Source organism: Brachyhypopomus gauderio, chromosome 14 (assembly GCF_052324685.1).
Source record: "Brachyhypopomus gauderio isolate BG-103 chromosome 14, BGAUD_0.2, whole genome shotgun sequence".
Taxonomy (NCBI): domain Eukaryota; kingdom Metazoa; phylum Chordata; class Actinopteri; order Gymnotiformes; family Hypopomidae; genus Brachyhypopomus; species Brachyhypopomus gauderio.
In genome coordinates, this window is record NC_135224.1 from 17,642,095 (window position 1) to 17,665,658 (window position 23,564).

A 23,564-nucleotide genomic window follows, 5' to 3' on the forward strand; every position below is an offset into this window, starting at 1 on the left:
GATAATAGCTAAAATAGTACAAATTATGCATAATACAACATCCGAACTGGTTAATCAACTTGTAATTATTGAATTTAAATGGTTGTTTATAAAAGCCCTGGTTTAAAGGAATTTTCCATGCAGCTCCTCGTTAGTATAGTGGTGAGTATCCCCGCCTGTCACGCGGGAGACCGGGGTTCGATTCCCCGACGGGGAGTTCACTATGCTTTTCTTTTTCTTATGTACAACTTCATACAGGAAATTGTGTTTAGCAATAGACAATCAAGACACATGCTAGGTCGTCCTATATAGACGAATGTTGCAGTTCAATCCGTGAGCTGAATTGTAACGATCACCTTGAAGGATGAGAAAAATATAACATTTAACACACGCACACGCGCGCGCACACACACACACACACACACACACACACACACACACACACACACACACACACACACACACACACACAAACCATAGTTCTGAATTTCTTTATTAAACATATTCCAAACTGCCACACATATGACCCAATTACCTGCACTAGTAGTAACAGTTCTCTGTGTTACTAACAGTTATAACATGTACGATTTAAGGATGAACAGCTTCTCAATTGGCCTGATATTAATGGCCTCCTCCATTGCTCGAGTCTTTTATTATTAATTTAATTCCTATTTTAAGGAAACAAAATACATTCCGGTTGAACATTCTGCCAAACACTTATGAAACCAAAATTACTACAGTTAAATACTTTAATAACATGTAAATGCACAGAACAAAATTAGCGTGACAACAGTGCCCACTCAATACAATGCAACAGTACAAATGTAACCTACACGGTAGCAAGTAAACCCATACGCTTGTGAGACATTTGTTCAGTTACAACATTTAATGTCTGTTCCGCTTGGCTGGGAGTCAATCTTATGTCTGTACAAAATGCAGGTAAAGTGGACTGTAAATATAGACCCTGGCAAAGGGCAACATGTGGTGGAGTGTTTTCTGGACCTTCCTCTAATCTGTCAAGCCACCTGTCTTTTCTCCTCAGAGAGTCTGAGCAGTCACATCAGCAGTAATGACACTGCAATAGCTTAAAAGCTAAAGAACTCCAGAGGGAGTTGAGAGTATATAGCGTGAATCCTGCCCTGGCTGCAATGACAGATATAAGGTTGACCTTGAAGACGGAAATCATTCAGTGATGTCAAGATTAGAGGCAGTCCTGTAGATATGCTTTTTGACATTCTTTTAGACATTTTCTATCTTATTCTTCATATTGCTGGCAACTGAAATCCATCAGTTTTGTTGCAGTGTGCTGGTGTTCTATTGGTGAAGATTGCAACAGCCATGGCACAGGGGAAAGTCTGGAGGGGCATTAGCGAAGAATGACAGGCCATTGGGAAGCCACGGGTGAAGCAACAGGTGAAGTAACTGATCTCTTCCCTTGTTCTCCTCTCAATAAGATGGGTCTTCTGCAATCATGCACATCGGTGCATTAGAGTAATGTCGGTTTTGAAGGACACATCCTGAACAATGTCCTTCTCAGAAGAACTGTTTAGAAGTACAAATTGACAATTAAATTGAGGATAGACTCTTGTTTTCAGTTGTCCACATCAGACAGGTGGTTCTCCATCTGTAGTTTAAAGAGCACAGATAGGTTACAACCATACAATCTTACTTCACCACTAAGGAACGTCAGTTCTGCTCTGGATGAGTGTCGTTCTGTTTCATGTGGGACCAGGAGTGGCTCACCGGTTCAATGTTGCCTTCATCATCGTAGCTGTCTGTTATTTCACCACGTTGTCCTCGCAGACGGCATCCTTCTGCTTCCTTTGCAGAATTCTGCTCTCGTTCATTTGGCAGAGGCGGACGGATGTCCTTACACCTCCTGTTTGTGACTAGTGAGAGGGCGACAGGAAAGAGAGAGCACGACGAGAAGATGGAGAAGCTGACAGAAGAAAAACTGTGTTTGCTACACTTGCACGCCAGACACAAGGATCAAAGTCATGCGGCCAGTCACACCGATCACACAGCAGTCACACCGAGCACACTGCACTCACATAGATGCGAGGAAAATACACCCCTGAGTGGGAGATATTTTTGGTTTCAAAATCATGGTGCACCTGTGAGTGACCTTCACCTCCCCTGCTCCCCCTCCACCACCACCACCCACCTGGCCTCCACCCTGACAGCTAGCCCCATTTCCTCCACGCCTCACCTGCCTCTGCTAAATGCTGCCTCTCAATCTTCTCCAGACGGCCCAGCAAGGACTCGATCTTGGTCTTGATCTGCGATAGCTCCTGCCTGATTGTCAGCAGGTGATCTGACTTTGCTAAGGGAAGAATGAGAGCCTGTCTGAATGACAGAACCATTTTCCAAGTCACTTTGCAATTACAGCCACTCCCTTCATCACCCTCTCATCAGTCTACGGTGACTTTCAGGGAGTCTGGAGGTTAGGAGCCTCCATCGACAGCCTTCTCTTTGCAGCCCTGTGTATGTGTGTGTGTGTGTGTGTGTGTGTTATCTCCTGAAACGTGCCTGAGACGTACCCGATGAGTTTAACCAGGTAATAACGCTGGGGTGAGTTTTAATGACAGTTAAAGATAAACGCAAATGTGACATGGGAGATATACTGTCAATCAGGATGATGGGATTGGGCAGGTTGTTATATGTGGGGTTTACTGTTGTAACTTCCAGCGTGGGGCAAACCTTTTGTGCCCGAGGAGGAGGATGAAGAGGAGGAAGAGGAGGAGGGGCTTGAGCTCAGGCCCTTTGTGGGGGATGGGCAGGAGGAGCCCTTGGACGGGAGGGAGTGTTTCATCCTGCGTCTCCATGGAACAGGCAGGCGGGAGAGCCTGACAGGAACCTCGGCACGGGGCGGGGCCGTCACCCGCCCTTGAAAGTCCAGCAGTCTGGAGACAGATGGAAACATGTGAACATGCCAGCACTGTGAACCTCCAAGCAACAGAACCACAGTACAAGGACCTCTGCATAAGTGCAAAAGTGACCACCAGCCTGAAGACTCAAAATGAAAGAGATGAAATCCCTTACATTATTTTTCTACTAATAACCCAACAGAATGCACCAATGATAAAGGTTGAGGTTTCCTAAGGGGTGCAGGCTGCACAATATCATATAATCATCTTACCGTCCCTTTTCCTGCCAAGACAGAGCTGTAGAATGTGAGGGGGCATAATTATTGGCTTTCTCTTCTGTAATTATTGCAGAACGGCACCTGTGGGGCTTCGCTTGCAGATTTATTTTTCTGTGGAGACGCATAAAAACTCGTCTCTCTGCGAGGAGCGCAGCCGTGAAAATGCCAAAGGCGGAATGAACGCGCAGATGCTGCTCCATACTGACCCTCGAGCTATCTGACATTCAGTTAAGGCCTCTCTGGAGGACCACCACTGACATTAGCCCGCACAACAAATGTGTGTACAACCAAATAAAAGTGGAATTCATTACCGTTAGCGGCACCGACTCCTAGTTACTTATTTAATTAGCCCTGTTCATTCTTTTTTTTTTGGTAGTACTGAAAAGGTTGTGGAGAAGGAGGAGAGGAGATGATGGCGTACTTAAAACCTGCATCATTAACAAATGTCAAAAGGTGTGAGAAGGTCACAAGAACATCGCTCCTTTTGAAGGAGCCCCATACAGCAGACCGTACAGCGTAATGGAGAACATTATAAGATAAAAGACTACACACTCACCTTCCATAGAAATCATCCCTGTAGAAGTCATAGTCAAGCCCATATCTATAGTGGACACAAAGGTTTATCGTCAGTTGTTTCTCATTTGCTGACATATCGAGCATCTCAATGTCTCTTTTAAATGGCTCCATCAGGAATCAGAAGGACAATTCTGGGACAAAAACAGCTCTCTGCCTCTGAAAACGTGGACGAACGGTTCTCACCTGTACAAGGCAGAGAAAGGCCTCTTCAAGCCCAGCTTGGGGCGGCATGGTCTGGGTTCTCCAGCCATGTTGATGTCTGTGGGTGGAGCAGAATTGCAATGCTGTGAAAAAGTGACAATCGCTGTATCATAAAAGAAACCGCTTCAGTTTCAACAGATGGTAATATTAATTTATTAGCAGAGAAGGACCATTCTCAGTGTAGTTTGGTCCAGGTGTAGGGTGGGCCCATAATGACTGACAGCCCTGGGTAGAAGTAAATGCTAATAATGAAAGCAGGTGGACACCACAGACAAAGCCATCAACCGTGTCTGGCTGACTGATGGTTCAGCTGTCACAGAGAGGGAGGTGATATCAGAGCACGGCTTCTGTCTCTGATCACACACACACACACACACACACACACACACACACACACACACACACACACACACACACACACACACACACACACACACACAATCACTCCTGTTTCTCAAGGTCACTTTGTGCATCCAGCCAGCATTCAGATGACACAAGCATTTGACTCAATCACAGTTCATGGCTTTGCAGCCGCTCATGCCAAATTCCACGTTCGCTTTGTTGACGCAGGGAAACACGGCTTATGTGGATTAAAGACGTGCAACTGGCTCAGGTCACCCATCCATACAGACAGACATTTGGAAAGATCCACCCCCAAAAACACATGACTGAGTTTTACAAAAATGGTGTAAAAAAACATTTTGAGACAGACTAAAAGCCAAATGAAAACAGCGTGAAGAAGGAGTCAGTGCCTGTTCACTGGGAACCCAAGTAGAACTATAGTGATTACAAGCCTTTACACATAAATAAAACCCTTTAAATCATCTCCTACAAAACAATCGAGGGTTCTGTGTGACATTCTGGCTCACAACCCCTGGACCAGAAAGAGCACAAAATGGTGACAGCTTCATTATGGATCTGTCTACAGAAGCAAACACCATTCCCATGTGACAAATGACCTCGCACAGAGGTGAGAATTAACAATGCGAGACAAGATGTTTGGTGCTGCGAAGTGTTAGAACATGTTATCCTTTTGCATTAACGTTTGGTTACCTGAGAATTAAGGCAACAGAAAGAACACAAGAACAAGAACCTTTTGTCTATAGCTAAGACAGAACCCCCTTTTCCTTCTGCACCAGTGATGCTAACATGATTTGAACACAGTGATGTCTAAAGATCCAACTTCAGTAAGAGCTAAATTAAATCTAGTTTAAACGAAAAAGGTGTCTTACTATCTGTCATTCAGTCCTTTAAATTCTCTCTCTCTCTCTCTCTCTCTTTTTCTGCCTCTCTATCTCTCTTATGCCCTGCTGACCCGTACAACTTCCTTGTCTGTCTGTCATCTTCTAGGCCATGATAGGACAGGCATAGCACCTACCTGTCACTTGAGCGCTGAGGAGGCGGAGGGTGGGGGTTCAGGGGGGTGGTGTTATGGGAGATGGAGGATGGGAGGTGGGATGATGATGGGCTGATGGATGGAGACACTCAGACACTCTCTGGGCTCTGGGTGATTCATGTGGCAGGACTGCACTATCTCTGCCTGGACGCCTGCAGGTGGATGAGATTTTATAAGTCTGACCAAAATGTCTGAGTCTAGGTGAAACTACAGATGAACCCATAGACCATAAGTACCGTGTCCGTCTACAGAAGTAGATCTGAGATGATGAGTGAGTGTGGTTCTGTTGAAGCCCACAGAGAATTACAGCACTATGCTGTACTACATGTATTGTACTTTTTAAAAGCATTTTCATTAAGATAGATATTAAAGCGTGCAGGTGCATAATTTTAATGTTTCATCCAAAACCCATAAATCCATCAAGAACATAAATAGAGCAGTTACTTCCCCTAATCAGCCCTCTTAAGCACTGCATGATTACCATACATTTCACCGTGTGTGTTTTGTGTGTGTGTTAGTGTGTATTTGTGTGCCCTCATGATGTAACCAAGAGACTGGTGTATGCAATTGTTTGCAACAGTCTGTATTCCTGGGAAGAAACATCATATTCACTTTTACAGCAGGGTGCATATTGTGAGCCCAAGTGCACACGGTCATTGAACCCACGACCACTCTGACCTCTTTGTGTCCCTTACACAGGTTTAAAACACGCTGATGCAACACACATTTGTCATGGCAAGACAAATGTTCACATGTCTCATGACATTTATATTTTCATTAATATGTAAATCTATAATACCATCACAAATGATATATTGATAATACGCATACAACGATTGTAAATTACAGAAAATTATTAGGCAAAAACATTGTTTTCAGTAATTACTTAGAAGTGTGTATGTTTAGTTTTGTATGAACTAATTTCAAATTTTCAATGTTTTTTTTTTAAGCAAGCACAAACAGGCACGGAGCTCCATAATGGAGTTATAGTCTTCGTTTTACACAGCGGCTGAGAACTGTTGCTTCATGGATCTCCACAACTTGATGCTACGGATCTCATGTCACTTAAACTGCAAAATGAATTTCTGGTTCAAAAACACAGTGTTTAAAACGTTAGTTTCCAGTAGCTGATTCAATTATGCAAACAAACACGCAAACCCTAAAATAGCACTGATGATGATGATGAAGGGTCTGCATGCCTGTAAAAATGTTTAATCATGGGAGTTTCTAGTATTACAAATTATTTACTATTTGTTACTAATCATGCACTTATCCGTTTGTATCATGTCTAAATGTTGTTCTGATGAATAGTTTACTCACATATCTGACTGCGCCTTTGTTTACCCTTATAAACTGGTCTTCTGTACGGCTCCAACAGGCTATGCATGTTTTCCTCTGGGTTGGTTAAGTGGTACGTGGTACCTCCCTCTATCATGCAGGTCTCAGGTGCTCTTGGGGTTACTGACTGAAAGGAGCTGAACATGTAGACACACACCACTCCAGACTGTACCACTGGCACTAGGAGTGGGGGGGTTATCTGATCTGAAATAGACTGAATAATTCAAATGAGTGATTTGACAGAGACTGACACTGATTGAGGGAACCATTTAAAAATTTACATAAACAAAATATAAAGACTTTGAAATTGCTAAGTTCTATATTTCATTTGGGGGGATTCATTAATGAAGGTCATCATTTTATCTAGAGTTTACAAATTATGAATGTAGACTAAAGCCCTTAATAATCTTCTTATAGGCTACTCAGTATTCTCATTATATTGTTCAATGACAAGATGAGATTTGTAAAAATATCCAATGAGCAGATATTTTGCAATGGCTTCAGAACCTTTAATGATCTTGCTAAAGACAATTTTTTATCTGAGATGCAGTGAAGTATCTTGCTGCTCATGTATGAGAGCACAGGTGATTTTTAAAAGGGCAAGTAATTACCACCGCACTGCAAGGCCAGCCAGAGTTCTGTTTTTGCTCTCAACAAGGTAAGACAAGGCTGTTGAAACTGAAATTGTGCAGCATAATCTAATGTAAATTAATGCCCGAGTGAGGACACATAAATGAATCCATGCAAGGTTACGAAACACAATAAAATATTTCAGATGACAGCTCTGAATTAATCTTGTTCACTGCAGTGGTTATTGAACCACTGTGTGTTGGAGCCGCCACCTAGTGTTTGATTCAGGTATAGCTCCAGTTCAGGAGGAGTACGTCACACTGTACTAGTGCAGTTCTTTGTGGAAAAAAAAGCAAGCAGAGAGTACTCTCCAAAACCAACAGACAGCATACCAGACAATGTGTAAGACAAACTAAGCAGCCTCAAGTTCACGTCAGTAGGAAATAATTAAACAGGAATCATTATTAAAACCGAACACAACAAATACAACTATAGGGTTGCCAACTTTTCAAGATCACTTGGAGTGAGATTTGAACCTGGAGGGGGTGGCGAACGTAACTTGTTACCGGGCGGGGTGTATAATGGACACAAATTAAGTATTATATCGCCAGTGGTTGGCGCCAGAGCGAACTAGTAACTCATTGAATCATAGATGGATCAGAGGTAAATACAGGGTTGCCAACTTTTGACGTTCGCTTGGAGTGAGATTTTTTAACCTGGAGCCGGTGGCGAGTGTATTTTGTTGACCGGGGGGGGATGGCGAACGAAAGTTGTTGGGGGGGGGGGGGGGGTGGCGAACGTAAAATGGACACAGATTCAGTGTTATATCGCCGGTGGATGGCATCAGAGCTAGCGAACTAGTAACGTATTGAATCATATATGTGGATCTCTGAGGTAAATAAACTGGATATTTTTTTCGGCGTGAGATATCGGAAGTGTGGCGTGAGAGCGTGTGAAAACGGTCAAATGCGTGTGTCTCACGCTCAATGCGTGAGAGTTGGCAACCCTGCAACTCTTATAGTATACAGCGAATTTTCTTACTCAAATAAATTGAACTTTCAGTCAGTTACATTTACGAACACAAGAGGGCACTACAATACCGAAAATCAGGGGTTGCAAAGCGCGCTTCACGAGATTCATCTCGTTCCTGCTCGTTTTTTTCAAACCCACGACACTAGGTCTAGACCACAGCAGAAGTCAGACAGGGTCTACTAGACCACCACAGCAGACGTCAGACAGGGTCTAGTCCACAGCAGACATCAGACAGGGTCTAGACCACCGCAGATGTCAGACAGGGTCCAGACCACAGCAGACGTCAGACAGGGTCTAGACCACCGCAGATGTCAGACAGGGTCCAGACCACAGAAGACATCAGACAGGGTCTAGACCACAGCAGACGTCAGACAGGGTCTAGACCACAGCAGACGTCAGACAGGGTCTAGTCCACCGCAGACGTCAGACAGGGTCTAGACCACAGCAGACGTCAGACAGGGTCTAGTCCACAGCAGACGTCAGACAGGGTCTAGTCCACAGCAGACGTCAGACAGGGTCTAGACCACAGCAGACGTCAGACAGGGTCTAGTCCACAGCAGACGTCAGACAGGGTCTAGTCCACCGCAGACGTCAGACAGGGTCTAGACCACCGCAGACGTCAGACAGGGTCTAGACCACCGCAGACGTCAGACAGGGTCTAGTCCACAGCAGACGTCAGACAGGGTCTAGTCCACCACAGACGTCAGACAGGGTCTAGACCACAGCAGACGTCAGACAGGGTCTAGACCACCGCAGACGTCAGACAGGGTCTAGTCCACAGCAGACGTCAGACAGGGTCTAGACCACAGCAGACATCAGACAGGGTCTAGACCACCGCAGACGTCAGACAGGGTCCAGACCACAGCAGACGTCAGACAGGGTCTAGACCACAGCAGACGTCAGACAGGGTCTAGACCACCGCAGACGTCAGACAGGGTCTAGTCCACAGCAGACGTCAGACAGGGTCTAGACCACCGCAGACGTCAGACAGGGTCCAGACCACAGCAGACGTCAGACAGGGTCTAGACCACAGCAGACGTCAGACAGGGTCCAGACCACAGCAGACGTCAGACAGGGTCTAGACCACAAAGCCATATGTGCATATGAAGCAGGAAAACAAGCTGACGCTAAAATATATGTTTCAAAATACATTGAACTCTACAGTGTGACCCCAATAACGAACGTCAAAGGTTGTGTGTGTGTGTGTGTGTTTGAAAGTATGTGTGAGTGAGAGAGAGAGTGAGAGAGAGAGAGAGAGAGAGAGAGAGAAACAAAGACAGAAAAAAACGTATGTGGGGAAGAAGGTGTAAACTCAAATGCATAATTTAATTGAAACTGCACTACATGGCAACAGTTCCACCGTCAGCCATCTGTGTGTAGGCAGCCGAGTAATATCTGCCATATTGTATGGAATACATGAATACAAACGTGAATACATCACTTCCAGAATTTAATCAGCTAATAAAATCTTGTGTAAATTCAACAAGCTGCTCCACTTGGAAATTCATACTGCTACATCATTTCACTGTCATCCCTTTACTTGGTGAACCTGGGAAGTATAAAACTCTCCCTGTCTGAAATGAAAGAGCCACTCAGCAGTGTGATACTCTCCTTGTGCAGAATGTGTCTCTGTTCAGTCTGAAACTCTCCCTGTTCAGTCTGAAACTCTCCCTGTTCAGTCTGAAACTCTCCTTGTACAGTCTGAAACTCTCCCTGTACAGTCTGAAACTCCCTGTACAGTCTGAAACTCTCCCTGTATAGAGTATGTGTGATAGAGAATACCCACTGACCCAAAGGCTGTCCGGCGATGACCCTAGTGTTCTCCCCAGCTACGGCGGAGCAAGCATCCTGCTCATTGGCATATTGCACGAAGGCAAAACCCTTGTGCACAGAGCAGCCCGTGATCTTGCCGTACTTGGAGAAGATGCGCTCGATGTCGACCTTGGCAACCGCCGCAGTGTTGAGGTTACCTATGAAGACCCTGGAGTGCAGGGAGTGAGGGTCAGTCCTGTTTGTCACGTTGCTGGTCAGCGTCTTACCAGCCATCGCTGTGAAGATCTGAAAAACACATACACAATCGAGAAGTGTCACTATCGTATATTACACCCTACTATACATTGTGCTTTGCTTTTGTGCGAGTCGTCCTCGCACGTTCTTTTTATATCCGTCTGAACATCACAGGTTGGTAAAGTGATTACTCGAACCTGCCACGGCTGTGGAGACAGACCCCCCCCCCCCCCCCCCCCACCACCCTCCACCCCGTAGCTTCACAATCTCACCGTCCTACACTGTTTTGAGATCAGTGGGGGAGATCAGTGGAGGAATTTTCTGTGACGTTCACTCAGAGAAACATGGCAAGACTTTCACAGGTCGACGTAACAGATGTGTTGGAGCTTCTTGGAGCTTTTGGCTGTCTCTGGTGTCACCCTGACTCCACCGCAGTAGGAGGAGCCATTCAGGGCTCTTGTATGATAGGGTGGGGCTTCCCAGATGCTTTTATTTTAGGTGCTGGTTAGGTGCTCTTAAGAAAACCTCCACCCACAGTTTAAGCCATTTGTTGTGTAGGAGATGAACCTGGCCTGGTGTTCGCTGCTGCCTGCACGTCTTCATCAGGAACGTCATCATTCTGGGCAGGAGATGATCCGTTTCGGAGATGAGCACCGATAGCTTCAGAGTGACCTTTCACTGAGTCCAGACGTGTCTGGCTGTGTAGCTCAGTCGCCCCTCTGACCTGCTGCCCTCCCAGGGCCCACCAGTCCCGAAAACAATTTCCTTCAAAGACAAGAAGAAGTCCCCGTTTTCTATGTGTATGGTGTGGTAAGCCACGCTCAGCTGTGTCCCACACTGGCCGGACACTGCACGAGAATTCTCAGAACCAGCTTAGCGGTAAACACAACGCAGGTGCTCTGGCTGATAAGTGACGATGCCTTCCGTCTCACTAATGCCCCTCTGACGAAGAAGACCGTGGCCCAGAATGCTTTTATGGTTTTGTTTTTATCTCTGGCCCAAATGTTCTGTTTTGTAGAGCTCACCTTGTACATTGTTAAAGCACGTGGTAAGATTCACATAAACACATCACTGCTGTCGTGACAAAGCTGACCATTTTTAACGGTCTGGATTGCACATCAGTTATAATGCACTGGGAATGTTGTTTATGTACTATGAAAACAGAATAAAAGCAAAGGAAATATCAGATATGTCCCCACTCTTGCCAACGCTGTTATAGAGATTCTTCCTTCGCTAACTACAGGTCTAATGTAATTCAGCTATATGCAGCAGCAAAGTCATTTAAATTCACTGCAGTCTGCGCTGAGTTACGGTTTCCCTTTAATTATTTTGGCTGTTTTTTTTCCTGTTATATACCACTGGCTCAATCAATGAAGGCTGCATTTCATGCCTAGACAGATATAATATGCAAAGAAAATATATGTAAACATACTAGTCTGCCAAAGTCTTAAGCTTCCAAGAAATTCTAAGCTATTTATCTTGGCAGGTATTGTCTATTTACATATAAACAATATCTCAATAAAACATAAACAAATAACATTAATAAAGTATATGAATGTAAGTAAACATTAATGGAATAAAAGTAACAAGGATTTAGTTGTCTGTGCTTTTCAATGTGCTGCTTTAACTTTGTAGTTGTTGATGTTGTATCCTGCTGGCTATTTCTACCAGCTGCACCTCCTCCACAGGCCCCCATGTCTGATCCTGACCCGGGTCCTGACCCAGTTTTCTCCACACCTCTGGACCCGGTTCCCTGTTTTGGCCCTGGACTGAGCCCCTGGTCTTGTTCCAGGCTAGCCTTGGTTCCGATGATGCTAACACCACGCAGTGGTCCGTTTCAGCACATCGTTGTGGAGCTGACCACCAACATGCCACCAATGTGTGTTTATACCACTATCCTGTGTATAAATACATGGTCGTCGTGACCCTCTCTGCTCCATGTTACATTTAGAATTTGCTAGAAATATCTAAAACATATTTTTACTTATTCATGTAGTATTTTGTATTTGAAGTGCGTTTGCCTTCTGTGTGGGGTTTTCAAGTCTCACCATCAAAGAGCAGCACTGAAGCACTGAGCAGCACTGAAGCACTGAGCAGCACTGAAGCATTGAGCAGCACTGAAGCACTGAAGCTGTAAAATAGTGCGGACCCCTGGTGCTCCTTCATTCCCTTGAGTAGCTTCTGGTCCCTGCCAAGCTGCTTGGACATCCTCGCTCCATTTAACGACATAGTAAAATGTCGGACAATTATGTCTGCCCCTCCCTTCCATTTAGTGCCTCTGCGCTAAATTCGTATTACAGCAATCCGGTTCCATAATGAGCAATGTGATAGAGTACGAGGTGCTTAGAAAAGATCAAGAACACAATCACATCGGGGCTTTACGGCGGCCTTTGGATCAGCAGCTGTCCGTGGTGCTGAAATGCCTTAAACCGTTGAGGACATATTCAACAGACCCAAAAAGTAAAGTAACAAAAAGAGTAATAAAATAATATTGCATGAAATGAAAAATAACCAAGAAAGATTGTAAAGCATTACGTGAAGCGAATAAACTCATTATTGCAATATTACCTGAAGAGTGGAAACGTATTAATAAAACATGAAAAATCTAGTATAAAATATTAAATAAAATTTAATGCATAAAATATAATGGTTCTATGGTTAAATCAAAGTTGGGCATGTCGGAGGCTAATTTAAGCACTGGGTTTACTACACTATCCCTTTCTTTGTTACAAAGATTTATACATATCCACTGTACAGTAGTGGATCCGTAGCTCAGGACAGACCGAGTTGGCCGTTGTTCGGCTCTCGCGTGGCCAGTCTGTGATCTCAGGGCAAGTGCTGACCCAGCGCACCCAGTGATGTGTTAACATGTGACAGCCGCTCTGCTGTGTGTGACATAAAGACACAACAGGCACCGCCAGCCCTTTACAGCCTCAGTGTCGCTGCTGTGTTAAGAATCATCTGCCCCCCAAACAATAACAGCTTAGCGGTCGTCCTGTGGTCAGAAACTGACCAATGAGGAGCAGCGATGAAGGACTGCGGTTCAGAACCGTACCCTTGGACACACTGGACCGATAATGTGGGCACTCAGAGATGTGCGAGGAAAGCGTTTCTAATACATGATTAGTTCTTATTGCTAAGCTGATTAGTTTTCATTTCTAAGCTGATTCGTTTAAATTAAACCTGATTGATAAGAAATGTTTCAAGCGGCGATAATCATTGCTAGCTGGAACAAACCAGAGATGTGCGCTAAACATCTCTTATGAATTCATCTGAATACTAAATGTAAACATTGGCGACTGACTACGAGTTGGTAAGGCCTCTATCTGAATAACCAAAGCCAAACTAGAACCCAACCTACAAGTCCAAAATCAGTCTGGGACAGAGAAAACAGAACTGGAAAGACAGACTGATTTCCATGCCATTTTGCTCAAAATAATCTGTACCTTTTAATGAAACTAAAGCAGTCACAGCGGAATATGTTCAGGCAAAGGAATATGACAGTGGAGTGCTTTTGGAGTAAGGACTAATTGGCTATGTGCTTGTTTCTAAATGATGAAATGGGGCGTTTTATGCTAATAGCTTTCTCCCACTCAGACTCCTGCTCCTCTATAGCCCTCTCTGAAGGTGAGAGGATACGCAGGGGTCATTTTTGCACCACAAAGTAGCGGCTGACATTCGCAAACACGAGTCGATGCACAGTGAGTAGGGCGGACAGGTGTTCAAGAGGCTCCAACTAGCAAACCTTAAGACCAGAATGACTGCATCCCAGAATTCTAGGCATTTTTTTTCTCACTTTTTTTCTCTTTTTGTCTCTTTCCTGCATAACACATATGGTGTACTCTTTTCATCATAATAATTTAGGTTGTCCTGACTCTACAGATGGAAAGGAATCATTTCATCATCATGGACAACAACAAAAAAAAATTGTGTGAACAGCTTAATGTAAAGCCACTGGCGTGCCATTGGAGATTGGAAGATCAAGGTCATTATTGCCAATCTATGGCAGCTTCAGGAGTGCACAACCATTTCCACTATCTGTCCATCGACTACGTGTTAGTGTCCATGGTGAAGTCCACAGCTGTCATCCTGTCCAGTTCACTGTTACAGTCAGTGCCCACCAGAGTCTTCAGTCAAGGTCCAGCTCCCCGAGAGGCTAAAGGTCTGTCCTGCTTTCTCATGGGTGTTATTCTTGCTCAATGAGAGAAAAGCTTTATTTGAAAAAAAAAATACATTTCACGGATGACTTCTTCTATCGGTCCTTCAACTGATGCAGGCTGAATAATAAATGCTGCTTATCTCTAAAATAACACTTCTGTGTACTTTGCAGGCTATCACGCATGGTCCTCGACACAAAATGTAAACAGCAAAATCATCAGGTGGAGTTTTATAATGTGATGATGCCATTTTTATAATGGGATAATTCAAATGTATGGTAGCTTAGAGGAGCTGATGGAAGCAACACAAACAGGAGGAAGACTGATATCTAAACTGATCTGTAAACTGATCTCTAAACTGAAAAGTAAACTGATCTTTAAACTGAACTGTAAACTGATCTGTAAACTGAACTTGAAACTGATCTCTAAACTCTAATTTTTAATATCCAGCACTGCACATTGGCCAACAGGATGGCATCTGTGTATTGAAATATAGTGATGCTACTAAAAGATTCCACACTGTATGTGAGAATAAGAAAGAAAGAAAGAAAGAAAGAAAGAAAGAAAGAAAGACATTATAATAACAACAATGGACATTATAATAAACTGGGCTTTCTGACCTCACCAAAATCATCGTGTTTATATAGCAATAATACGAAGAATCACCACGAAAGTAAATCAGTGATGGAATTCTATCCTGAGCTTATATGTGTCCAGCAGGACTCAGACGAATATTGTGAGAGTTTATTCAACAGTGGACTTTTCTGTGCATCTTGCACTCTGGAAACTCAGTTATGACTGGTCGCCCAAAAGCCATTACAAACCATTAACGAGAAAAGATTGCCACGCAATGGTTAGAGCTATTAATGTTCATAGATTTCTTACTAACAACTAAACGATACATGTTTACAAAATTGTTTAAACGCCTTCAATAAATAGCTACTTAATAAAAACTACTAAAAGTCTGACAAACGCAATGTAGCATTTCTTTTGGCTAAAGCTGGTCTAAACGGACCGTGTTATCTTAGTGAATGTATTATTTCGATCACAATATGCAACTGAACGGAAGAAAAACTTCAAACCGCAACGAGATCCAAAACGGGTGAATACTACGTGCGTAAGATGAAGACTACTCACCGAACGGAGCAGGACGCGCGAGCGAATTAACACGCAGGCTAATATACGGCACGTACGTGCACGAGAGGAGACCGCGCGCCCAGCTCGTGCACTGCCGCCCAGGGCTGCCTAGTCCATCATGTGACTAAACACCGCACTGAATCGCGTTGAACGCTCTCCTGCTGGGATCCGCGGGATCTCCGTTTTTGATTCGCTTGCTGAAAGTTGTTTTCTCCAGTGCAATCAATATTAAAACCGTTTTACTAAGAAGTTGCATGTGTGTCGTGTGGTCCGTATAAATTACCCTAACGGCTATGCTTAAGGAATGTTCAATTAAGTTGAAATGGCAGGTATACAAATTACTGGATCATATATTCGGTCTGTGATCAATTACGAATAGCGACACGTTAAACATCGCACCATAACAACAATAGTCGGAGGAAAGTTGTATTGCAAGCAAGCGATTCACACACTGTTTGGTTTGGTGAGGTCTAGTTTTCTTCTCTGCACTGCCTGAATTATTAAAGCTGATCGGTTATAATGTACGTAGGATACATCTGTTTGATACGGACCGATTCTTGATGGACGTTTAATAATAAAAAAGTAGCCTAATTAATAGTCACTGGAAAAGACACTCATATTCCAAAAGGATATTGTATTGCAAGCAATCATCAGTATCCTAGGGAATGTAGCCTTTTTAATTAGATTAGTTATTTGTACAACGCTACTTCTCTAATTGATTTTTTTCCTGCAGTTCAGTGCAACCCATAATTCGTCCTGAAATCTCGGTGTTAATTAACAGCACATTTATATTCTGATATTAATTCTGAATATTAACATGGATTGTGGGTCCATTTTTTTACCTGTCAGATTTGAGGGTGCTAATGGGGTGTCACCAAAAAGCATTTAATCAGAACCGAACCTGTCAGCATAACCCACAGTCGGTTCCACCACAGCACACCAAACCATTTTAATAAGAATCTTCAAGAATATCCCCCAATAGCATCCATCACAGCATGCCACAGAATCTTCCAAACTGTCGTTGAGGTGTTTTGGGCCTGTGGACCTGAAGATCTGTCACAGTGAACACTGTGGAGCCGGAAATCTCCTCCAACGTTGGTGTCTGGGGACTGAGGCAGTTCAGAAGATCTCCCAAATCACCTTAGACACCAAGCTGGTGGACAGAAGCTCTACCACGGCCTTAGGGAGGGTCAGGCCAACGGACGATGAGACCTCACTCATAGTGTTTTCTCCATTAGCGTACAGGGCATGTAAGTACTGCTGTATGGAATGTTTGTACATTAGTCTAACTATAATGATCTAGTATCTATTTTAATTAAAATATGGTAAAAAATGTTATTCAGTCAGGGTCAGACTGGTACATGAACAGACGTGAAGACCATGCAGATATTCACCTGACATCGCACTAGGAGACTGGTTGAACTGGAAGACTGGTTGTACTGGGAGACTGGTTGAACTGGGAGACTGATTGAACTGGGAGACTGTTTGTACTGGGAGACTGTTTGGACTGGGAGACTGTAATGCCATGATTACGCAGGCCTGTGAGATGTTTGGCTGGTGTTGTGGTGCAGGACCAGCCTCAGGCGTGTCTGCAGAAGCCTGGTCAAAGTGGGCTTTTCTGGGCCGACCATGACATGACTATTTTAAGGCATGTCTCAGCATGTCATTGTTAACCAGAGCCACCTTTCCTCACCACGGACACCTGGCCTACTACAGGAAAGTGTTCATCTCACAGTCCTACTGCTGCGACATGGCACAGCGCTCCATGATCGTTACCGATGTTTGCAACAGCGAAGTACAGCCACGCTATTTTCGTGCATGTTTATAAATGCTGTCTGATGTGCATTCACGCCCAATTAATGGAGAGAAAATAACCATGATGAGAGTAACCTCTGTCTGTGTTTGATGACACTGGAAACACATTACGATATTCATCTAATGTCCATCCAAATGTAATGCAAAGTAGAGTAAAATCAACATTAACGTTCCAGAGAAGAATCCACTTACGGACATGCAGATAGGCCCCACAGTACTGCGGCCTACGCCAAATGCAGACATATGGCTAATTTGGGTTCGCTTTTGCTGAGGATATATTCATACTCATTATCAATGGCGCCTCCTTTCTGATCTAGTTAATGAGACGTTTTGGCCGTCTCTAGGGGAGACCGGGCCAGTGTGCTGCAGTCAGCACCGAGTCACTTCATGCTGACTGCAGCCTTCCATTCGAGTGCCACACAAAGTCCTGCAGCCCACAGAGTCCATCACGAATGCCCAGTTGGCTATGAGCTCCAGCAGACAAGCCAGGAGTATAAATGGAACAGACACATGCATGGACAACTCTCCGACTTCTGTCTTTTTGCTATTGTTTAAAGGATGACTTACCACTTTACACTCCTCAAGAGAGTCTCCCTTTAAGGATTGATTTGTAGCAGGGTTTACAAATCGATCGCAGTTGATCACACTGGTCTCAGGTCAGTAATATCAGTGCGTGGAAATTTTATGCGGTTGGCTTAAAAGCTTCTTTCCTTGAAACGTCGAATCTGATATGCCTATGAGAACACACGTGCAGACATCGACACTGCTAAGATGTTCGTCGACAGGTCATTTTGAAGACATCTAGAGCTTTCCTCCAAACCTGTTAACACCACCGCTGCTGCCACCTTTGCGATACATCTGACCAGTTTTAGGACCAGATGTGATGTTTTCTGTGCACAGATCTGTTCTCTCCAGGATCCCAGTCTCAACCCGCACCTACAATTACTGCATGTCTCCATCTTTAGCCGTTTCTCCCAAGTGGTCATTACTGTTACTGTGTTGGCGTGTCTTGTTTCTTTAAATCTGTCATCAAATGTGCCTGGATTCCACAGGAACCTCCTGGGAAGACTCCCCAATAATAGCTGAGGCAGATACACACACGAGACACAGGCTACTCTTAATTAATTTCACTTACTTTTCATTGGACTAAGCAGACTTCCCTAAAACTCGCGTGCAGTGCAAAATACAAAAGGAAGCAGCTTGCTAACACCATGTTATTTTTCACTCATTCTAATGGGCAACCATGGAAAGTTTGTATTTGATCTTTATAAATTACCAAATCAGGGCATCGGGCAGAATGGTTCATTCATAACCTTTTAGATCTTAGCTTCTTATATGTCATCATCATTCTTATAATACTCCAACGCATTATAGTGTTTATCTTGTGCATATATTTAAGCTGTAATGATGCTGTAACCTCTTTGAAATGATCTCCCTGCCTTGAGACTCTCATATCACATACATGCTTGTTTATAATAATGACTCCATCATCATAACACATCTGTGTTAAATCTAAGGCTTCGGTTAATTAAATGATTTATCCTGTATGGCAAATACGTGCGGTGGTACTGACGTGTGGTGGTACTGACATGCTGTGGTCCTGACGTGCCGCCATGTGATATTTCCCAAGCTGTTTATTTCAACAATACATTCAAAAGCACACAACATGGACGAAAATTCTGACGCGAATGCATTTTGCTGAAGGTGTTCAAATTAAATACTTTTAATCAGAACCCACATAACAAATCAAAGGAAAATGACAATGTACAAACCAGGAAAACCAGTACTTTGTCTAGAAAATAAATGCATGTTCAGTCATGTTCTAGCAATCTATCCCTTTTTCCACAATACACCTAAATACAGAAATGATTTTGCATGATTGTGAAGATAAACACGTGTTGACGAGTCTTGAGGCACAGACAGTAAGGAACATGCAAGGGTCTACCGACACTGTCATCCTGACCCCTAGCCCTTTACACTACACTGAACTGCCAGTAGTGGCTTCATAACTAGGAGGTCTTTGCTGACCTAAACACTGGTGACGTGGCCTGTTTCAGAGTTCTTGTGGAATCACCTTACATGTGGGCGGAGTTTGAGAGGCTTTTTAGAGAGTGGAACATCCACCTATTTCTTGTAGTGACCCGTGTATGCTCTCAGGAAATCCTCGAATCGTGGTTGTTCTGGCGTCACGTGGGCGGGGCTGGGATCCTCCTGGCCGTTCTCCTGCGGGATTGGCTCATCTCTCTGTTCCTCGGCCCGCCCCTCATCGGCTGCATGCTCTGAACGGCGTAGGCGACAGTTGAAGTCGATTTCAGGATCGCAGTCGGGGTGGGGCTCGATGACGCCATCGCGGGCGCTACTGGAAGCCCGAGGGGCGACCCTGCCACAGCTGGGGTCGTACGGATGGCAGCGCGGACTGCCGTCTGCCTGCAGGCCTTCGGGCTGGACTGGGATGCAGTCCTTATCGTAGAACATGTAGCAGTCGTGGCCTTCCCTCGTCTTGCCTCTGACACCCAGACGAGAGCGGGTCTGGAGCTGGGGGAGGAGTGGGAGGGGCCTCATCAGGGCGGCCACGCCCCCCGTCAGGCAATACGGGTCATAGCGGGGGTCGCACGCCAGGTTGGCGGGTGCTTGCTGATCCGAGGGCATGTACTCGAGCACGGGACTGGTGAGCGCGCCCAGCTTGGTAGCGCTCAGAGGGTTGCAGCCCTTGTCAAACAGCGGGTTACAGAACCGCTCCCTGGACGCTTCCCCCGCGACCTGAGCGGCCGGGACCGGATACGGGTGGTACAGGCCTGAGGGAGCCCTGGCCACCAGCAGGGGCCGGCAGTACGGGTCTTTGGCAGGGTCGCAGCCGAGGTGGGAGTAGGAGGGGGCGGGGCTGAGGGCGGGTTTATAGCCATAGGCGGCACGCAGATGGTACTGCAGGCACTCGACGTCGGACGGGTTGCAGATACGCAGCAGCTCGGCGCTCTGCTCAGCCGACAGGAAGGACTCCATCATCGGGGCGTAGTAGTAGCCCAGCGGGGCCCTCAGGGGCAGGGGGAGCAGTGGGCTGAGGATGGGGGCGGGGGAGGCAGCTTTCACCGAGGCTTGCCTCAGGGGGGCGGGGATGGCCACCCTGGCGGTGGGTTTGCTGGTGAACTCTGCAATGCATTCTGGGTCGTCAGAGGTGGCACAGGCCCTGTAGATCTCGCTCAGGTGGTTGAGGTAATGGTTGTAGGAACGTCCCTCTTCCACCTTGTGATTGCTCTGTTGGTAAATCATATACATCCGATCCAGGTTCTCAATCTGTAAAGGTGAAATCAGAGATCAGAGACATAATTATTGCATCCTACAGCAGTCTTCCATAACACGGCGTTTTTGGGAATGTTATGCTGATAGAGTAATGATTTCTAAAAGTTGTCCCATCCAGTGTGTCGTATTTTGAACACCAGCCAGGTCTTCACAGTTTCATTCATTATTGTGAGTGTGCACTCACTCCTTCCTGGTTGTGGGTGGCCATGAAGTACTTGTACCAGTCCCAGAAGTCCGGCTGCTGTTGGTAGTACGCAACGCTCCTCCTATCACGGCCCAGTTTCTGCAGCGCTGGCGTCTCCTCGGAGGCGTCTGCCACCGTGCTCACTAAAACACAGCGGTTCGTCTCACTTTTTAAACAACCACCCAGTACTTGTGGAAGTGTAATGCACGAGGCTTCACAGCTGCGGCGTGCGATCTTACGCTGAAGCGTTCGTTTGCATGCCTATCTAAAAAACTTAGATAGGCATGCAAACGAACTCAAAGTGGGGGGGGGGGGCAGCAGAGAGATCTGCACATAGAGTGTGAGACAGTCTCCACCGGGAACCAGGATCCCCCTCCAGAAGGAGCAGGAGTGTAGGAGTCCCGGAGCGCACGCGCTGGGTGGTGGGATGCAGACAGTCAGCGGTGGCAGGTCTGAGATATATCAGCTACAACGGAGGAGGTTTTAAGACGTGGTCCTTCAGTCTTACTTCCGTCCCCGGATAGTGCCACTCACTGCATAACCGAGTCCCTAATGGGTAGAGCTAAAATAAGAGCCACTTACCGCTCTCTCTCTCCGGGCGCACCAGTGGACCGCCCCACACAAAGCCTGACAGATACAGCAACAACAGAAAGAACGTAAACTCTCAAGAACCAGATGTTCCATAGCAGAAACGTGTTAAGATGCTGACTCACTAATAAGCTCTTAAGAACTAGCAGGGATTTTCCCCTGATGGGATGGGTCTGTATCATGTCCTGAATGCTAATGCTCAAACCCCCCAGCTCCCTTGACTTTCCGTGCCACCGTGGGGCACTTATTGCACCCGGGGCCCCTGCGATGGCACCCCTTAAAGTACAAAGCCCGCGTGGCGTATGGCCCCAGGCTGCTGCTTTAATCACCGCGCTCTCGTAAAGGAAGACGAAGGCGGCTGAAGGACCCTATACACGCACGATTATGAGTGCCATATGTCGGCAGCACCAGTAGGTCTCTTAGATGTTTATGGTTCGGGGGAAAGCACAGCGTCAGCTGATTATTAAAGGACCTCTGGTGCTTGTAAGGAAACGCTCCTTTAGTACTGCATGAATACTTTTTAATGAGGGTGCATATATTATGGAAACTAGACCTTTTTAAGGGTGAATGTGTTTAACAATTTTTTTGATATGTAATGAATGTGAGTAAAATAGGAGCGTTGGGATAAAATTATTATAGAAGGATACCCAATTACTCTTAGATTTGTGACAGGAAAAGGTTCCCACCTGGCAGGAAGACAGATGCGAGCAGAGTTCCGGTGAACAGGAAGGACAGCTTGAGTGTGGCCATGTTTCTGCCCTCAGCCGCTCCTGAGGATGAAGAAGGTGAAGAGAGTGCCGAGAGGAATACGGTAAAGTGAAGAAACACACACACACACACACACACACACACACACACACACACACAGTGACCACCCAGACCCAGCGTTAGTCCTTCTGGAGTTTCAACACAATTTTTTCTATCTTGCTGACTTGTCACAAAAAATACGGTTGCAGATACAGAACAGCGTGAAATCTATTGAACTCTTGAATAATCTGCCCATTGTGTTTAGAACTGTTTACTTCAAAAGTCATTGTGTGTTATCCTGTTTTGGTTTTTGATTTCATGACTCCTTAGAGCCAAATTGGAGTCAGCGAGATCGTGCCACTTCCTGCCTGAAACAACACAGCCGTGTTTACTGTGGGCACATTGTTATTCCAAAGACATTGTTTCTGCATGACCAGAAACTGGCCTCTGACTTCACCTCCCATGTCCATGACTATTGAGGTGAATCTTGTTAGCAGCTCCAGTGTGGTGGTAAACATGTCAAAAACATGGAGGGTTTGCAATAACATGGAGGTTTATCAAAAACAGGCAGGTTTTAGTAATTTACCATTTAATTTATTATAATTATTTCATTATTAAAATGAGTGCAGTCATTTAAAGAAATAGTTTTTTGCATTTTCTTAAATAATTGGTTCAATTATGTATTTGCAATCACGTTATATTCAAAAGAACTGATATATAATTCTGATTGTAGCCGATTTTAAACGTATAACATTTGTCTTCTACAATAAACTGATCTTACGTGATCTTACATGAACACTTACCTGATTCAGCAGTACTGATGTAAGCTCCTGGTGGTAAGTGAGGTGTAGTTACTCCAGCTTCTCCACTTCCCTGACGGCTCAGTGCAGAGCCACTGTGGGGTGCAACATTTTAAAGGGAGTCCGTGATCATTAAAAAGTAAGAAGGCATGTCATGTGGTGAGGACCTGCATCTTTGCTTGTTGCGATTGGTCCATACAAAACAGTCACCAATCACAGCCATGTGTTTAGTAAGTAGAAAGACTCTACCTGGTGATGTCAGAGGGATTTAGCTCTAATCAAAGAAAGACCCACATTGGGGTTTAGTATATGGGGTGTCGTTTAAGCTTGCCATGTCTTCTGGTTTAAAAATAATGTTGAATTTGGACTTATCCAAGAATCAGTTGCACACATTTCATACACATATTTCTTGACCAGCAAGTTAGCAGGTTAATTACTGTTTGCTGGGCCCATCTCCCAAACAGAGGGAGGTGCTCTCTGTCTCTATATGTTGGGTGCAGCTTCAGACATGAAGGGTTGTTGGACTGTTTCTCCAAACGTACCTTTTTCTCCCCAGGCTTATTTCTGAAATGTCTCATATTCTATATCTAAATTT

General features: G+C 45.0%; 2 protein-coding genes and 1 non-coding gene across 5 annotated transcripts; 1 reads left to right on the forward strand and 2 right to left on the reverse strand.

Moving 5' to 3' along the window:
• Nucleotides 1–124: 124 nt before the first annotated feature.
• On the forward strand, nucleotides 125–196 carry trnad-guc (transfer RNA aspartic acid (anticodon GUC)). Its single transcript has one exon. It is a non-coding gene; the product is annotated as a tRNA-Asp (tRNA).
• A 315-nt stretch (nucleotides 197–511) lies between these two features.
• On the reverse strand, nucleotides 512–15,641 carry ralyl (RALY RNA binding protein like). 3 transcript variants are annotated; one of them, XM_076972173.1, is made up of 8 exons: nucleotides 15,539–15,641; nucleotides 10,028–10,295; nucleotides 3,884–3,959; nucleotides 3,681–3,725; nucleotides 2,680–2,882; nucleotides 2,189–2,302; nucleotides 1,723–1,868; nucleotides 512–1,603 (listed from the first exon to the last, which is right to left on the reverse strand). In XM_076972173.1, exons 2-8 carry the CDS (start codon nucleotides 10,281–10,283, stop codon nucleotides 1,571–1,573), a joined length of 873 nt encoding a protein of 290 aa, XP_076828288.1. In that variant the 5' UTR covers nucleotides 10,284–10,295; nucleotides 15,539–15,641; the 3' UTR covers nucleotides 512–1,570. The 3 variants fall into 3 exon arrangements, with proteins under 3 accessions (XP_076828288.1, XP_076828289.1, XP_076828290.1); XM_076972174.1 differs by lacking the exon at nucleotides 15,539–15,641 and adding an exon at nucleotides 6,618–6,849 and having other exon boundaries at nucleotides 10,028–10,166; XM_076972175.1 differs by lacking the exons at nucleotides 10,028–10,295; nucleotides 15,539–15,641 and adding an exon at nucleotides 6,618–7,481.
• Nucleotides 15,642–19,110: 3,469 nt separating this feature from the next.
• On the reverse strand, nucleotides 19,111–23,036 carry and2 (actinodin2). Its single transcript, XM_076973429.1, has 5 exons — nucleotides 22,973–23,036; nucleotides 22,109–22,192; nucleotides 21,417–21,461; nucleotides 20,835–20,977; nucleotides 19,111–20,644 (listed from the first exon to the last, which is right to left on the reverse strand). Exons 2-5 carry the CDS (start codon nucleotides 22,170–22,172, stop codon nucleotides 19,478–19,480), a joined length of 1,419 nt encoding a protein of 472 aa, XP_076829544.1. The 5' UTR covers nucleotides 22,173–22,192; nucleotides 22,973–23,036; the 3' UTR covers nucleotides 19,111–19,477.
• Between the last annotated feature and the right edge of the window lie 528 nt (nucleotides 23,037–23,564).

Excerpts from the sequence above, each read along its gene's own strand:
- ralyl (XM_076972173.1), bottom strand. The coding sequence starts at position 10,283 with ATGGCTGGTAAGACGCTGACCAGCAACGTGACAAACAGGACTGACCCT. Across the intron at positions 3,960-10,027 it reads CATCGCCGGACAGCCTTTGG|ACATCAACATGGCTGGAGAA; the intron begins GTCAGTGGGTAT and ends CTCCACCCACAG. Across the intron at positions 1,869-2,188 it reads GCAGCATTTAGCAGAGGCAG|TCACAAACAGGAGGTGTAAG; the intron begins GTGAGGCGTGGA and ends CCCTCTCACTAG.
- and2 (XM_076973429.1), bottom strand. The coding sequence starts at position 22,172 with ATGGCCACACTCAAGCTGTCCTTCCTGTTCACCGGAACTCTGCTCGCA. Across the intron at positions 20,978-21,416 it reads GCGCCCGGAGAGAGAGAGCG|TGAGCACGGTGGCAGACGCC; the intron begins GTAAGTGGCTCT and ends GCTGTGTTTTAG. Across the intron at positions 20,645-20,834 it reads CCACCCACAACCAGGAAGGA|ATTGAGAACCTGGATCGGAT; the intron begins GTGAGTGCACAC and ends TCACCTTTACAG.